This window comes from Oxyura jamaicensis, chromosome 1, assembly GCF_011077185.1.
Source record: "Oxyura jamaicensis isolate SHBP4307 breed ruddy duck chromosome 1, BPBGC_Ojam_1.0, whole genome shotgun sequence".
Lineage (NCBI taxonomy): Eukaryota > Metazoa > Chordata > Aves > Anseriformes > Anatidae > Oxyura > Oxyura jamaicensis.
Window position 1 is genome coordinate 91,639,725 of NC_048893.1, and position 15,692 is coordinate 91,655,416.

General features: G+C 43.2%; 1 protein-coding gene across 1 annotated transcript in view; it reads left to right on the top strand.

Moving 5' to 3' along the window:
* The first annotated feature begins 313 nt into the window (after window positions 1-313).
* The window catches only part of PLCXD2 (phosphatidylinositol specific phospholipase C X domain containing 2), a 25,420-nt gene continuing 10,041 nt past the window's right edge, over window positions 314-15,692 (top strand). Inside the window, exons 1-2 of the mRNA XM_035315137.1 lie at window positions 314-526; window positions 14,413-14,873. Coding sequence (XP_035171028.1) covers window positions 376-526; window positions 14,413-14,873 — 612 coding nt within the window. The 5' untranslated portion in view covers window positions 314-375. The remainder of the gene's footprint in view (window positions 527-14,412; window positions 14,874-15,692) is intronic.

Below are 15,692 nucleotides of genomic sequence, written 5' to 3' on the forward strand. Positions count from 1 at the left end.
AGCCGTGCTGCGGGAGGCATTCCCGGGGCCGTGTCCCGGGGCTGTGTCCCTGGCAGACACGAGTTAACTTCTACTCCCAGCTTCCCAGGACAGCCCCGCGCCGAGCCGAGTCGGGCGCCTTTCCCCACAGCGCGCTGCCAGCGGAGCGGGGCCGTGCCGCTCCGTGCCGGGGCGGGGCGGGCTGCGGGCGGCCAATGGCCGGCTCGGGGCGGCTGTGACGGCGTGTGCCGGGCCGGGCCGGGCCGGGCCGGGCCGCACCTGTTACATAAGGGGCTCGGCGGCCGCTCCGCTCCCCGTCCCCGGCCGCCCCTCGCCGCTGAGGCCCGGCCGGGCCGGGGGCTGCGGGGCGGCTCTTCGGCGCGGCAGCGGCCGGGGATGAGCCCGGCGGCCGGCAAGGAGGGCGCCCGGCGGCGGCGGAGGCGCCGGGGGGCCGCGCAGGGAGCCATGGCGGAGAGCAACGCGGACTGGATGGGCTCGCTGCCGGCGGCGCTGCGCACCTGCCCGCTCTCCAACCTGGCCATCCCAGGTCGGCGGCGGGACAGGGACGGGGGGACGGTTGCGGATTCGCGGGATTCCCGCCATGGGGCTGCCGGACGGGTCGCGGGGCGCCGGCTGCTCGGTGCCGCCGGGTTGACCTGGCCTCCCGCGGCGGGGTTGACCTGGCCTCCCAGGCGGCCGCGTGTGCTGGGTCTCCCGGCCTTCTGCTGGCTTTTTTTTCTCCCCTGAGGCTCGGCTTTGAGCCATACGGCCTAGTGTAGGAGGACGGTGTGTGGAAATGCTGGTTTTATTTCTTTTCCGTTTAATACTTGCTCTATCTGGCAAGGGGATTGTTTAATCTGGTATCTGGAATGATTTGCCTGCCTGAAGTTAGCTGTTACTCCCAAGCACCTCACAGCTGGTGCTTGCAGGTGTAACAGGTAAAACTGTAGAAGCCCATTAGAACTGCTTACTAGGAACAACCTAGAAACTCACTGGTTCCTTCATGTGTTGACCCAGGGTGTGGAGATTGAGCAGAAGAGGTTGCAGAGTCACCTACAGCATTCCCATTGCACCTTAGTGGACGTTTTGCAAGTATTTGGGCCAAATCTTTTTGGTGTTGTGCGCTCAGGCTTGGCTGAGGTGTTTGCTTGTGCTTGGGATTCCTGTGGTTGTTAGTTTAAACTGTAATAAACACACAAAAGGCCTGTTTTGAGGAGTTGGCCCCTTGTTTCCTGTGTAGTGCAATTTCCAAGTGGAACGGGGCAGTTGGCTTTGGGATTAAGTGTGTTAATGCTGGATATATCCCTGAGTAGCCCTTCCATCAGTTAATCCCTAAACTATGACTTGATGCTTTTGCTTCTCCGAACATAATTAGGAATTGTGCGTCGCTTGGGAAGCTTTTCTTGGAAAAGTGGAGTACCCATTTATTCAAGAGCTATGGAAGACATTTGCCAAGATGCTGTTCAGGTTTGGTTTGATTTCTGAGCACTTATCTGTGAGTTAGGACTACTATGAACTTGATCCCTTGCAAGAAAGGAGGAAGAACTTAATCTTCTGTAAGAACAGCTGTGGATCTCCAACCCTTTGACCTGCTTCTTTTCATTGTCCTTAAATAAAATAAATAAAAATGAAGTTAGCTGTGACCTTGAGAAGTTCTTTTTAAGGTTGCTCTTAAGGTTTCTCAGGTTGGCAAGCAAAGCTTAAATGCAAGTGAGGGGACCATGTTGTTTATATTGAACCTAATAGCTGGAGGTTCTGATGACTAGCTTGAAAATGATTCACGTTACAGTTCATCATATGAAAATGTCTCCTACAGCAGAGCCCACGGATGGCTTGTCCAAGGAAAAAAAATACGGCATGACCATCAGGTATGCTTATGTTACACTGAAGACAGTAAAGTATTGTAATTACTTACATCTGATTTACTTATATCTGAATTACTGATGTGTCCCCTTTGCCAGCTGAACTGAAAATAGCTCCTAGTTGCTCCACAGGGCTTCTAGTTCAAGAAATTGGCAAGTGTCAGCACTTTGAGTTTAGACAGATCACCTGACAATTGAGGACAACAGATGCTTCTGAAGTTACCTAGGAGTATGGCTGAACTCTGGTTGAAGTGGCAAAAAGGAAGTGAGTGTTGCTTGTATATGTCAACAGGGAAAATCTTAGGTGTGACTACCGTAGGCAGTTTGTTCTGGTGCTGGATGTTGGATTCTGGTCACTAGTGGAAGAGGCTTGATTTTGGTATTAGTGCTTTAACTTGTCAAAAGCCTTTAGGTACATTTGTAGAGTACGTGGGGAGATGTACTTTTAGAAACAGTGACTTTCTCTGCTCCAGTGGAGACAGCCAAATGGTATTGAAGCCTTTAGAGAAAGGGATGTGTTTCTCTTGTTGTGTGCTGCAGCATCTACTGTATTTCCTGGACTAGAACAGTTCAAAAGGTCTTGTTTTAATAAAATGCAACACCTTCTTCCCATCTAACGGTAGCAAACGTGCTTCTTGTAGCACAGTACATCTGAAGAGTGAGGGGGACAGAGAGGAAGTTCAGTGTTAATATTAAGTTTAGGCTGGCTGCAGATCTTGAAGCTTCTGGCAGTGGAGTCGCTCTCAGTTTTAGTGAATAGCTGAACTTATTTGTTGCTAGAGCAGCTTAAGGGCTGTGTAACTTCGGTTGCACAAGGTTAAGTGATGGACAGTAGCAGTGCTTGTACAGTACTGGTTGCATGAAGCTTGTAGCAGAGGAACCAAGAAAATGAGTTATTGCTTCAGGAATGCCTTGCTGATTTTAAAATCAGTAGTGTTCTTTGGAAAACCTTGTGGTGTGGCTTCATTGCTAGTCAAAGTTGGTGTATTTCTATCAATTTCTTGCATAGCCTCCTGTAAGGTGTGAGCAGGATAGAGAAGAAGGTGTAATGAGTAGATGCTTCAGGATTTTTATTTATTAATTATAGTTCAGTGGTTCTTTTGCTGAAGTGCATTTTTGCTGTTGTGTTTGACAAAGCAACCTTTACGTGATGCAAGGTGGTGTTACTAGCAGCATGCAAGGGAAGGGTTGTACAGAACAGGTTCCAGTTCAGGCATCTGTTTACAGATGTTGAAGAGCAATGAAGGCCAATGGTATCTTCAAGAGATGTGAAAGGTAGCCTTCAGCGCAAATGAGAAGCGTTTTCATGTGTTTAATACCTGCGTGTGCATCTGACAGATATGGCCTGCTTTTTTCCATCTCTGGATGCATTTGTTTTTACCACAGGAGTGATGGACTCAACTGTTTCTGGATTTTCTTTTCCTTCTCTCTGCAATCCCTTTTTTTTTTATATAGGACTAGAAATGCAATTCTGAAGGCACTGGAGCTGTTGAAACCCTAAACATTGCTTTAACTTTAAATAAAGTCAGTTGTGAAAACCCTAAAACAAGTCTTTGGTATTTTTACCATACTACGCTCTGGATAAATGCGGTATTTGGAGATAAAGATTTTTTTTTAAGGGATAAAGTACATAAAGGTGAGACTCTTTGAGATGAAAGAATTGATCATATACACAGAAAAAAATTGCATAGATCTAAATCAGTCTATGGCATTACAAACAATGCAGTCTAAGTAACTCTCTTGCAGGAAATTGGGGTGTCTTGTATGAAGTTTTATTCTTCTTTATTTGTTGCCGACTGTTCTGTCTTTGGAGCTGTTGTTTTTTCCTTGGTTTTAAGGGTAGCTGCAACCTCTGGGAGTCCTTTTCAACCTAAATTAATCTGTTTCCCTGAGTCGTTGAGTATGTTGTAAAACACGCTACCTGAGGAGAGAAAGCCATTATATGTTATTTACCCAGTCCTTAGATTGGGCTGCTAACAAGGTGTGTTTAAGATAGGTACTTTATTATGTCCACCGGTTTGGTGCTCACATGGTAATTTAATTCTGTGCTCAAAACGGGAATGTTGAAAAATTTGGAGTCTTCCTCCAGTGCTTGTGTGTTTGAACTTATCTATTGTTTCCTATGTAAAAAACTGTAGACTAAATTCTAAACCAGCACGGTATGATCCAGGGCAAAAAAAGATGAGGTTTCATGTGCAGTGTGAGAAGGGAAGAAATCTTTTCCAATGAAAAATTGGCAAATATCAAATAACTGAAATGTTATCAAATTGTATGTATACAGTGTATTCAACAAAATTACCTGCTTTTAGTAAGTTGGGACTGTATGTGGAACTCCAGGGTTTTTTATTTCTTAATTATATCCAGACTAATACTCTTTGAATGTAGGTTTAAAAACAAAGACTTCAGCATCTTGATGGTGAATGTGACCCTTGGCAGGATGTGTACTATTGTATATGTATAGCATTTGTTTAATTTCAGGCTAGCTTACTTTAAACTAACTTCTAAGACCTTTCATTGTTTTGCTAACTCTGACTCATTGTTTTGCTTGGTCATCCCTTAACCTGTTCATTTTCCTATTCTCTCTCTAAGAAATGGGATAAGAGAAAACTGATACTGCCACTGGTCTGTTTTCTAAGTAAACCAGCTCTTTAAAGAATTTGCTGAGGAAGCCTGACTTGTTTCTTGCTTGTTCTTGCATGCTAGTAATTCACTGCACTGTGGCATGATCGATTTGTACTGCTTTGTTTTGATTACTTGACTTTCTAAGCAATTTTTGCACCATCATAACCAACTGCTGTTAGAGGTAGAGGAGTCTCTGCTACTGATTGATGCTGCCCAGCCTTCCAGTTTCATCATGCTTTTACATGAACACCCATATTAGAACAGGTAAAATACATTTTGTGTGTCAAGATTCACCTTCTGAGACCATGATAGGCTGTTTTCTTTAGACAGTGAAGCAAGGTGATGTTACCAGTGAGTTTTCTGTTAGTCCAGGCTTTGATGTTTGGAATGAAGGTGATGAGCAGAGTAGTAGCAATCCTATTTTCCTTTAGGCGTTGGTGGTCATGTATTTACTCAATCCTGTCTGGTTTATTCAGTCTTCAGATAATCAAGAGCCATGTCATACTTGGGATTTTTGTTCAAAGCGTTTCCCTGGATTAATTCCCCATTCTGGTCAAGGTTGTTAGCTGTGAGGTTTTTCTGTGATATTCTTTCCCTTATCTTCTAGAAGAAACTTATGGTGGGGATCTACTAGTGTATGCAAGGGTAGGCAAGCCCTTTCTTGCAGGAGCACCCAGAATAATTATGGGGACTGTTCAATAATATAGCCAAGCCAGCTAAATGTTTCTCTTGTCTCCTGCCTTCATTCTTATGTTCCTTCCACCTCCTGGGGAGGAAAAAAAGACCAGGACAGATTTTGGCTTACTACTTTTCATTGGTATGTGCTTAGTCAGTGTGAAAGAGTGCCTTCAGAAAGCCAGCCTGAAGGCAAACTTGTCTGTACTGGTGGTGATGATGGTTTGGGGGATTTTTTTTTTTGATTTTTTTTTTTTTTTTTTGAGACCTGGTTCCAGCCAGAAAAGCTTTCCAGGACAGCTGCTCCTATGGTTAGACAAACCCTGGGGCAAGTGCTGGAGCATGCAGCTGTCATGAGGCAATGAGGAGAACCTGATACGTCACAGTGCTGCAGACATGAGTAGGAAAAGAAGAACAGGTTGAATGGCTGTATCTAGAAAGCATAGGTGATAGTTTTCTTTCACATAACTTTGGTGAGACACCTGCTATTGAGGAAAAACTAAGCCTTGGAGTCTACTTGAATCTGAAGTAATTTCAAATTGAATCTCTGGAAAAGAGAGAGAGGAGAAAAACGAATTTCAGAGAAAAGTACAATGCTTCCACACTTTAAAATGTGGGATAGGAAAAGTCAGTTCACACCAATGTTTCTGTCCTATACTGTAAGATTTCTTCATTCTTGAAATAGAAATGTTTCTGTGTTGTAGGTAAAATGTTTGAAATCAACCTTAAATATATAAAAAAAACTTTGCCACCAAAAGTCAGATTTTGAGATACAAATTTGTACAGAGCTGTACGTAATGGTAGACAGGGTGTGCTGCAGGACTGGGACATGCAGGCAGCCCACCTCTCAGGGGAGAAATAGAGCAGCTCTTCAGTAATCGCTTTTGGCAGTGCACAGAGCCTTTTTTGTCCTCTCTCAGGGATCCCAGCTGGTATATTAGCCCTTCCTGTGAACGCCTGCGAGAGGATAGCCAGGGTGTCATTTCAGAGCGATGTGGAGCAATTACAGCGTGGCTCAGTTCCTGCCTGCACCAGGCTGGCTGATGGGTGGAGAACTGGCCCAAGGATGCTGGGCTGTGGGTGGGTAGAGCTGACTGAAGAGCTGAGTTTTACATTTCCATGAGTGTAAAACATACAGCTAAAATAGATTTAACTGGGGAGGTGAAACAATTTTTGAAGTGTCTTTGTTCCTCGCTGATATCTGGAGAGAGATGTGTCCTTGGCTGCCTGAAACAGTAAAGCTCAGTCTGCTGCTCCAAGTTGCAGCACTAGTGAAGCTGCTTGATCCTCCCTACAACATGCACTTGTTTAATTAAATACCTTTCTAGTACCTTCTAATTGAATAAACTTCCATAGTTATTTCCCGGGTGTGTCAGTCGGAGTGTGGCCAAAGCTTTTGGTACAACAACATGCCTGTTTGCGCCTTCTGCTGAAAGGCCACCCCAGAATCCCGAGGCAGAAACCTGATGTTTTTGATGGGAATGATCAAAGCCCTGCAAAATGATCAGCCCTGGAGAAGGGAGCTTCATGGGCACAGCCAGCCGGCAGCCTTGATGGCGAGTGGCCTGACAGGCCGAGCCTGCAGCTCAGTGCCAGCGGGTCACAGGCTGCCTGGTGGGTGTGCCGATGAGATCCATCCTGGCCTGCTCCCCATGGTGACTAGCTGCTGGGGGTGACCCTGTTGTGCCATAGCCATGGAGGTGCCAGGGCTTGGCTGTGCTCGTGTGCTGCGCATGTGAGGAGTGCCTGAGTCATACGAGGCCCTGTGTGGCTGTTGCCATTGCCTCACCCATGGGCTCAGGCCACCCCTGCTGTCCTAAGTGGTTACTGAAAGTCCTGTGGGCAGCCTGCCTTTAGCTGGCCAAGCTGAATTAGTGATTCATAGAAGAAAATGAAGCAGCAGCAGCCCTTTCTAATTTAAAACTGGCCGTCTTAGGAGACATGATTTATTTTTCTCTTTGCCTGCATGACCCTGAGGCAAGATGCTGAACTTGCTAATGCTTCGGTCATGTTGCGTCTTTGTTCCTATACTGGTGTGATGTGGACGTGCCTCCCGAAGGGAGAAGCAGTGGTGAGCTAGAGACTGCATCCCCTTTCAAACAGTACTCCTTTGGAGCCCTAATTAAAGGGATCATTGAATCAGCTGAACTGGCCATATGTTGGGTTAAAGCTCAAAGAGGAAATGGGAGGTTAATGTTCTGATTCACCGAGCTTTATTTTCATTTTCAGTTTAATTGGCACTTACTCATCATTGAGGACATAACCATTCGAAGAAAACATCTGCATAAATATGATGTTGGGTATGATTTGTAAATATAGGATTTTCAGAATGAACCTGTCCTGAAATGACGAGTGACTTCCTTACGTTGGTCTTTTATTTCGTTGTAGAAGCTAGTTCCAACTGCAGTAATGAGAATATCGGTTAGAAGTTTTTCTGTTATTCTCAAGTAACCAAGTCTTCCCTTGCACATCCCAAGTTAAAGAACTGGTGTGGCAAATGGTGAAATAACTGTCCTGAACCTATACAGTAGTTCTGCTAAAAAGCAAGTCTGGGGTCTTACAGTTTCTCCTCTTAGTGGACCGTGGTTGTCTGCTTAGCCCAAACCAAATTGTTCTGCAAATTTACCCACCACCATCACCCCGGACACTATATAAAGCTTGTGGCTGTTTCTTTCATAAGCCAACTCTTTTTTTTTTTATTGACATTTATTCCCTAGAGAGGGAGACTTGGCTGCTTGGCAAATGAATGTGGAGCATGCTCAAGTTTTATTTCAAACAGAAGATCAATTTCAAAGTCAATATAAATGTTTGTTGCTCTCTTTCAATATTGTGTGGAAGTTCCAGTTTGCCTGCTGTTCCAGGAAAGATTTTAAAAGAGGAAAAAATTACTCCGTGATGAAAACAAGAACAAATTTCCAAAGAGCCTTCTCTGGGGAGAATGGCAGCCCTTGATCTACACATTACTGCATAGTCACAAAAGAGGTGTGCAGGAATCTAATTCAGCGCTTTTCAGAGCAGAAGCCTCTATTGAGGCTTTGTGGTGGTAGAGAGGTACTGTCCCTTTCTGCTTTCCCAGTACAGACAGTTGAGGTTACCAGTGATAAATGGGAAGTCATTGCTAAATTGCAGAAAATGTAAGGAAGATAAGTCAAATGAGTGCCAAACTGATTATTTTCTGGCTTGCAGGAAAAGCAAACAAACATGCAATAGTGCTTTTGGGATGGCCTGAAGCAGTTTCTCTTACACCTTCTGCTCCCCGCCCAGCTCTGCCTCACTCTGAAAGGGCTGGGGTTGGAGGAAGTCATAGTAATCCTTTGACAGGGAGAGGAAGTTTTCTTAAGAGGATTTGGTCTGTACTGTGCTTTGTCCTCTCTAACGAGACCACATTAATATCTAAAGGATTCTAGGATTCTATTCAAATATAAATATACTTATCTAAGTAGTGTGAGATTACTAATTATCAATAGGATGCTTGTTATTCCTGCCTCTTGTCCTTTTGCTGGGCAAGTTAAAACAAACCGTTCAATTTGTTTTTCATTAGTGAAGAGCTGTTAAGATGTTAATCTTTTGATTAGAAAATCTGGATTGTTAATGACCTGAATCCTGAGGACTTCTGGGCTCTGTGAGGCACTTCTCTTCATCCCATTTTCCCTCAATTCTGGCACACGTAGGACATCTGGTTTATAAGAACATCTGTGGGCCTTAGCTTGCTAGAGTTTGCATCCTGTATTTTTTTGGAACTTGATTGCTGTGCTTCTAAGTGTCTTGGCTATGTAATGTTTGCTTTTCTATGTCATCTGCAGTGTTTTGTAATATATGGGGAATGTACTTTGTACAGGGAGTGAGCAAAGCTTGCTTTAAGAAGTCTGGCGTCAGCTACAGCTAGGGTGATTCTTTGCCCATAAATGACCCTGTAATGCTTTTAATGGGTTGGTACAGTAAGTTGACCTTGCTTCTTAGGAATGTTTAACATTACATGAGAGGTTTTCTGGCACTTTTCATCATGTTAATATTTCATTGATGTGGAGATCAAAACAAATTATCCTGATCCAGTTAAACTCTGGTGCTAAATTCTCCTGCTCTTTTGCTTTCATTATTGTTTCTTTGCTAGCCGGATTTTTGCAGAAAGTGTCTTTAACTGCAGCATCATTACTAGTCCACAGCCTTGCAACCAGGGAAACTAGTGTTACAAACTGTCAATATGGTTTAAAATAAACAGGGCTTTCTGTCTTGTTTTCACGTAACTGGCAGTGTGCAAGTAGTATCCTTTTCTGGAAGGTGTCTGCATTTTGTGTGTCATGTATTCATACTTGTAACATGCCTTGAAGGTAAATTTACAAGCTTGTAAAAGGATGCCATGGGTTGGTGATGTGCTCCTGAATCCTGTCCTTGCACTGTAAGTGTATGTGGAGAAAGTGCTGATGTGGAAATAGGAGAAGATAATGTAGAAATACAGCTAGTAACTGTTGAAATTCAAGGCTTAATGACATCTTGTTGATTAATGTCATTTGTTTGAGGTACACCATGGGTTAATTAGACTATCTGTGGCCAAGTAGCGTGACAAATAGATACTGGGAAGTTAGACTTGGCTACAGATGTGATGATAAAAGGCTGCTTTCTAACAATTAGCACAAACACTTTAGCAGAAAAGTCATCCCGAACACTGAAATACAATCTATTTAACATACAAAGTGAATTGAGTAGCTATCTATTTAACATACAATTAACTTGGGAAATTAGGTAAGGAGAATAAAAAGGGATTTAAAGATATGCATACAAGTTAATCCACAGTTGCACTTGCTAGGATAAAACCAAGAGGGCTATCCATCATTTTAACAATCTGGTGTCTGGAAGATACCTCTTTAATACTATTCTAACAATTTCATAGCCTTTGACAGTTAAATAGATAGGCATCTGATGTGACTGCTCTTCTTGAAGCTTCCAATCTTTGTCAGATAGAATAAATTAAACCCAAACAGAGCAGCTGATCTCTTGCCCTGTTGTAGGAGCTGCCAGCGGATTTGCAGTTCTTTGTTGTTCTTGTTTTGAATGTACCAACACTTTAATGCTTAAATTTAATGTATTGGTTGGTAAGCTTGCATCTGTGTGCTGCACATCTTTGGCCTGTTAGAAGCAAAATGGGAAATCATCCCTTATTTACTTCCTGTGCCTAGCTTGGTTTCTGGAAGGTGAGCGCAAGATGGGTGCTGTATCACTGCAAACCTTCCTGAGCAGCTTCAATCCAAACGCTAATCCATCGCCACGTACAGTGACTCCACTTGAGTGACTGCAGCATGCTGCATGTGCAAGAAAATGGCCTTTGAGGCAATTCAGGTTTGGCCTCTGTCCACCCAAAGGACAGCTGTAGACAAGTTTCTTGATTCTTCTTTGTTTTCTGGTTTATTGACCTAAGATGGAAGTAGGGAGCGCATGGGTTTGTTGGTTGCTTCGTTCACAATCAGCAGGTTTAAGGAATGGATTTATTGAATCAATAACAGGGTGCAATGTATATTTAATATCTCGGGTATCATCTGAAATGCTTTGATGTGACTTCTCAAGCTTTATTGAGAAAGTGGTCAGTATTAATTTGGAGAGATGCACACCATGTGGGCGGAACATTGAATGCAAAAGACTTCTTATGCATAGAAAAGAGTTGTCTGTGCATGCCACAGCAACTGCCATTCCCTTTGATGTTGTACAAATTACAGCACTGGGGCATCTTGTTATACCTTTGGAGTAGACCTTAGCTGAGGACGTGGTTAACAGCTCTAGCAAAACTGAGCTCCTTACAAAACATAGCTTGTGTGCTCTGTGTTGGTATAGGCATTGCCTTTGGAATTGTGTAGGATTGCTGTTTTTATGTTATACTTTTTCAAGGAGAAACAATGCTGCCACAGCAACCAGCCTAGCTCATGGCATGGCTACAGAATAGCTAGGTCTCCCTCCCATGGAGCTCAGGTGTAGAGAGAAGGAGAGCAGGGATTAGTTTGACATCATGATATGATCAGCTTAGCATGTAGCTCAACATCACAGCTAAGCTACATTAAAAGCCAGTGGCTCACCTGGTAACATAACCCAATGATCTTAAATTAAAGAAGGGCCTGGTGGACGACAACAATCCCCGCTTACCTCTCATCCCAACCAGTATCCAGTACTGTCGCTTCAGGTTTTCAGTTCACGTTTTTCTGTTACTGAACTAAAAATGCTTTGTGCTTGGCCTAGATACTTCTCTCAGTTGGTGGCTGGCCTTCTCTAAATGGTGACTGAAGAACCTGAACTCCTGCCATGTCTTCCCAGCCTCAATATAGATGACGTTGCCCTGTGCTGCTCAGGAGGTGGTCCTCTATCCAGAACGAAAGCTTGTTTGTTAGATGCTCCACCTCGGGTTCTACTTGGTTATTTATGTATGTGTCTTGACTTCACTGTAAAGAAGTCCTATTTTTTTTAAGAGCTCCAATACAGAAGATTTAAGCATCTCCTCAAATAGAAGCATGTCACGTAGTTCAATTTCTCAAATAGCTGCAGTACTGAGGAGCCCAGTTCTTAAAGTGTGTGTTGTAAAAGCTGCACTGTGCAATTGGCTCTTTGTTGCTTTTTACAGTTAAAAGTAGAATATAAATAGAATGGTATGTGATAGCGCAAGGAGGAATTTGCTTTTTGTTTCTTTAAATGTGACTTAAGTGTGGCAATCTGCAACGGAAAGAAGCTTTTGTAGCTATAAGAACACATGATCAGACTTCACAAAACAGACTGCTTCTTGGCTTAGATTTGCTTAGACAACTCTGTAAGAGTTGATGACAACATATTTGATGTCAGATAAAATTGTCATTCCTTTCCTTCATAAGGCATATCTATCAGACGGTGACAGTGCCTGAGGGGGCAGAGCAGTGAGTGACTTGTCCAGCCAGAATCCTCCGGAGGCTGTTGTACAGTCTCACTTAGGAAAAAAAGCCGTAAGAGACACTTTCTTTTTGTTGCAACATAATAACCAAACTTCTACAGGGACTTAAGTAAAGGAAGAAATTAAAATGAATTAAGAACTCGAAATAATAAAAGTGCCAAGTGATTGAGTCAGAGGTGCATTATGCCCCTTGCAAATGAAGTCTATTTTTCAAATACTGCGGAAGATTGAAAGGCTCACTCTGCTGTGCAGGGGGGTATATGAAACACGAACATCAGCAAATTGCGGGTTCCACTATAAGCAGGCCTTTATATGGCATCTTCTGAAATGTCTTCATTAGATGCCTATTCCTCTATTAGTGTAGTTTTTGTTCTGTTACGCATTTGGGGGTGGAAAAAACTGGCACCTGCAAACTGACAGCGGCTTTTTGATGTGGTTTATTGTGACAGGTAGCTAAATAGTTTAAGCTGACACCTTTTTAAACCAGCTTTTTTGTTACTTGTCACTTGTTTCTCTGACTGAATGGAAAGCCACATCAGAAGTATGCTTTTACAAAGACTGGGAATAATACATGAGGAGTCAATTAGGAATTACTTTCTAAGTATTCATTTGTAAAGCCTGGAAACTATATCTCACAGTTGCTTTTGAGAACTTTCAAACTAGTTGAAATTCACGCAGAAAGAGTGCATTTCAGCTTGTAGTGATCTGATGTTTGGTTTGCCCCTAGTCTCTTCCACCATCTGAATTAAAAAATCCTGTCAAGGTAATCCAACTGAGATCATAATCTTATTTACAGCTCTGACCTTGCACGGCAGAAAATGCATCAGTCTTCAGGTGAACGCTTGTACCATAAGCAAAAGGTTTGGATAAATGAGGCTATGAAGGCACCAACTGTTGTCTTAATCTAAAAATCTCATTAGAATTTTTTCAAGAGTTGCAGCCTGAGGTAGAGGAAGAAATTCTGGGAAAATACTCTTACAGAAGCAGGGACAAGAGCCCTGGTCCCTGCAGGACAGGAGGTTGCAGGCAGCATGGTGTAGTGCTACTGTAGCCCTGAGGCAGCTGGAAGAGGAGTCGCTTGTGGCAGCGGGGCAGAAGATGCTTTCCCTGCACTGCAGCCAAGCAGGCACGCAGGGAGCAGGTGGGGTTTGGCTCTGTGGGAAAGCTGTTAGCTGCTGTCCTAAAGATAAAAGGGGAAGCAGGGGTGTTCGGGCTCCTGTATTTATTTTTATTTTTATTTTTTTTCTGGCTGGGGCTTCACAGAAAACTCAGAGCTGGACAGGTTGCAGCTTCTTGGCAGGAATGCTGGTGACTAGACTAAATGGTTATAAATCCCTGGTCATCGTCTGTCTGGGATAGCTCAGCTTCTGCCCATCATTTGCTTTTGGCTGCCCTGATGCAGGGCAAAGAGTAACTGGTCAGTCTTTGCTCTGTCACTGACTTGGCTCAGCTAGGGATGTTTCTTAGTCTCTGAAGCCCTTATTTTGGAGGGGTTTGATACTCGTCAGCTTTGTTCTTTAATCACGATTGATTTTTTGAGTTGGAGGGTTTTCCTAGTAAGCACAAATTTTACACTGCAGGTGCAGTTTCTTTCCCAGGCTGTAGGTTGTGTTCCAGGCACTGACAAATTGAATCGTTGGTTTTCCTTTTTTGATAAATTTTCTATTCACCCTATCTGTGGTCACTGGAAGGCACTGCCAGGTTGTACAGAAGTTCATGAGCTTGATCAACCTGTATGGTGTCAAACAACACAGTAATTGGTGTTACCTTGTACTCGGTCGCTTGACCTTTAAGTTAAGCCAGTCCTTGGATACTCAAACTACTACTCATTTACTGTCTTGGGGCTGAACTGAGGCATGGTGAAGCACATGTATGTACCCCTCTGTCGATCACATGAATGAATACCTATTTTAAGAATTTTGTATTAGGTCATGATTGGATTTATTAGGCAGAATGAAAATTAAGTCTGAGCATCTATTTCAGCTTTCTTTCAGTGAAGTCGGGGTTACATCTTAAACCAAAGCTTTCCCAGAGTCTGGTAGATCCCTGGAGGCAGCTTGACAGCTTGTAAATGGAGAAGGGAGTTTGGAAGCAAGTGCACCTTTATCACTGGTATTTATGGTTATGATTTTCGTAACGCTTTTGTTTGCTATTCATACAAGAACACAGTTCAAACTCTGAGAACCTTAAGTATTGTTTCTGTTCAGTTAGGGAAAACTGAAGTGCAGAAGGATAGTCTGAAAGACCCAGAGTTGAGCACAGTTCTTCTGTAGCCTTGTCATGCAGTTACGACCGGTTTAACTTTACAAGGGGTGTGTGTGTTGGAGAGTCTGAGTTTTTTCTAAAAGTCATGATTCTTTGCTTTTTTTCCAGGGTCACACGATTCTTTCAGCTACTGGGTTGATGAAAAATCTCCTGTGGGACCAGACCAAGCCACAGCCATCAAACGCTTGGCCAGAATTTCCTTGGTTAAAAAGATTATGAAGAAATGGTCGGTGACTCAAAATCTGACTTTCAAAGAGCAGTTGGAAGGTGGGATCCGCTACTTTGATCTTCGCGTATCTTCCAAACCTGGGGAAATAGGCCATGAGATCTACTTCATACATGGTTTATTTGGCATCAAAGTGTGGGATGGACTGATGGAGATTAACACCTTTCTTGACCAGCACCCCAAGGAAGTCATCTTCTTGGATTTCAATCACTTCTATGCCATGGATGACGGCCATCACTTCTTCTTGATCAACAGGATCCGCTCAGCATTTGGATCCAAACTTTGTTCCGTTGAGTGTGTAGAATATGTGACGTTACAGTACATGTGGGAGAAGAAGCATCAGGTAGATGAAAGATCACTCACCTTTTTCAAACCCAAAAGGTTAAGATTGAAATAGGCTGAGTGGGGTTCTCTCTCAGCAGTAGTGGCCCGAGGACACTGCTGGTGGCTAATTTAAAGCCTTCTAGAGACTCCTTGATGTAGCATCTATGTTCGTGCTATAGTTAGATTGTGTCCTGATTCTAAGCACATTACTTAAATAATTCAGTGACATTACTCCTGGGGTCTTGTGCTCCGTACCAATGGTTTTCTCTTCTGAAAGAACTTGTTGTTCTGCCTTTTGTTAAGGATATGAAAAACTGTCATTGTCTTGGTAAATTTAAAGCATGTAAGCTCTATCATGACTAGGAGAGGCCACAATTTTATAGCCGTTTTATGGCCATGCAAATCTCTAGTGTCAGGACTTTTGTAACACATTATTCTCTGTGGTAACTGCTCACACGTGTACATGAAGACTAAGAAAACAGGATTTCAGTGACTACACAACTCTTAAACTATACAATAGGTGGCAATTTGAGAAATTCCTCTGAATTGAGGCTGTGAGAAAAATCTGTTTTCTTCAGACAAGATCTTCTGCAAAGCTATTTTATTCACGATTGCAATGGCGGGCGTCCTGTCAATCAGGAGCGCATTTTAGTAAACAAATCATAACCTTTTATTCCCTGCTACCCAACGCCTGACCACCTCCCCTGTTTCCTCATTGGCTGAGTACTACAGGTTCACAAGCTACTTGGCACTCCTCTATGCCATATATGTACAATATTTCTTTTTTTTCCAACCCTTTAATTTCTCCTTTCTTATGTTTTGAGAACTTGTGATCCTT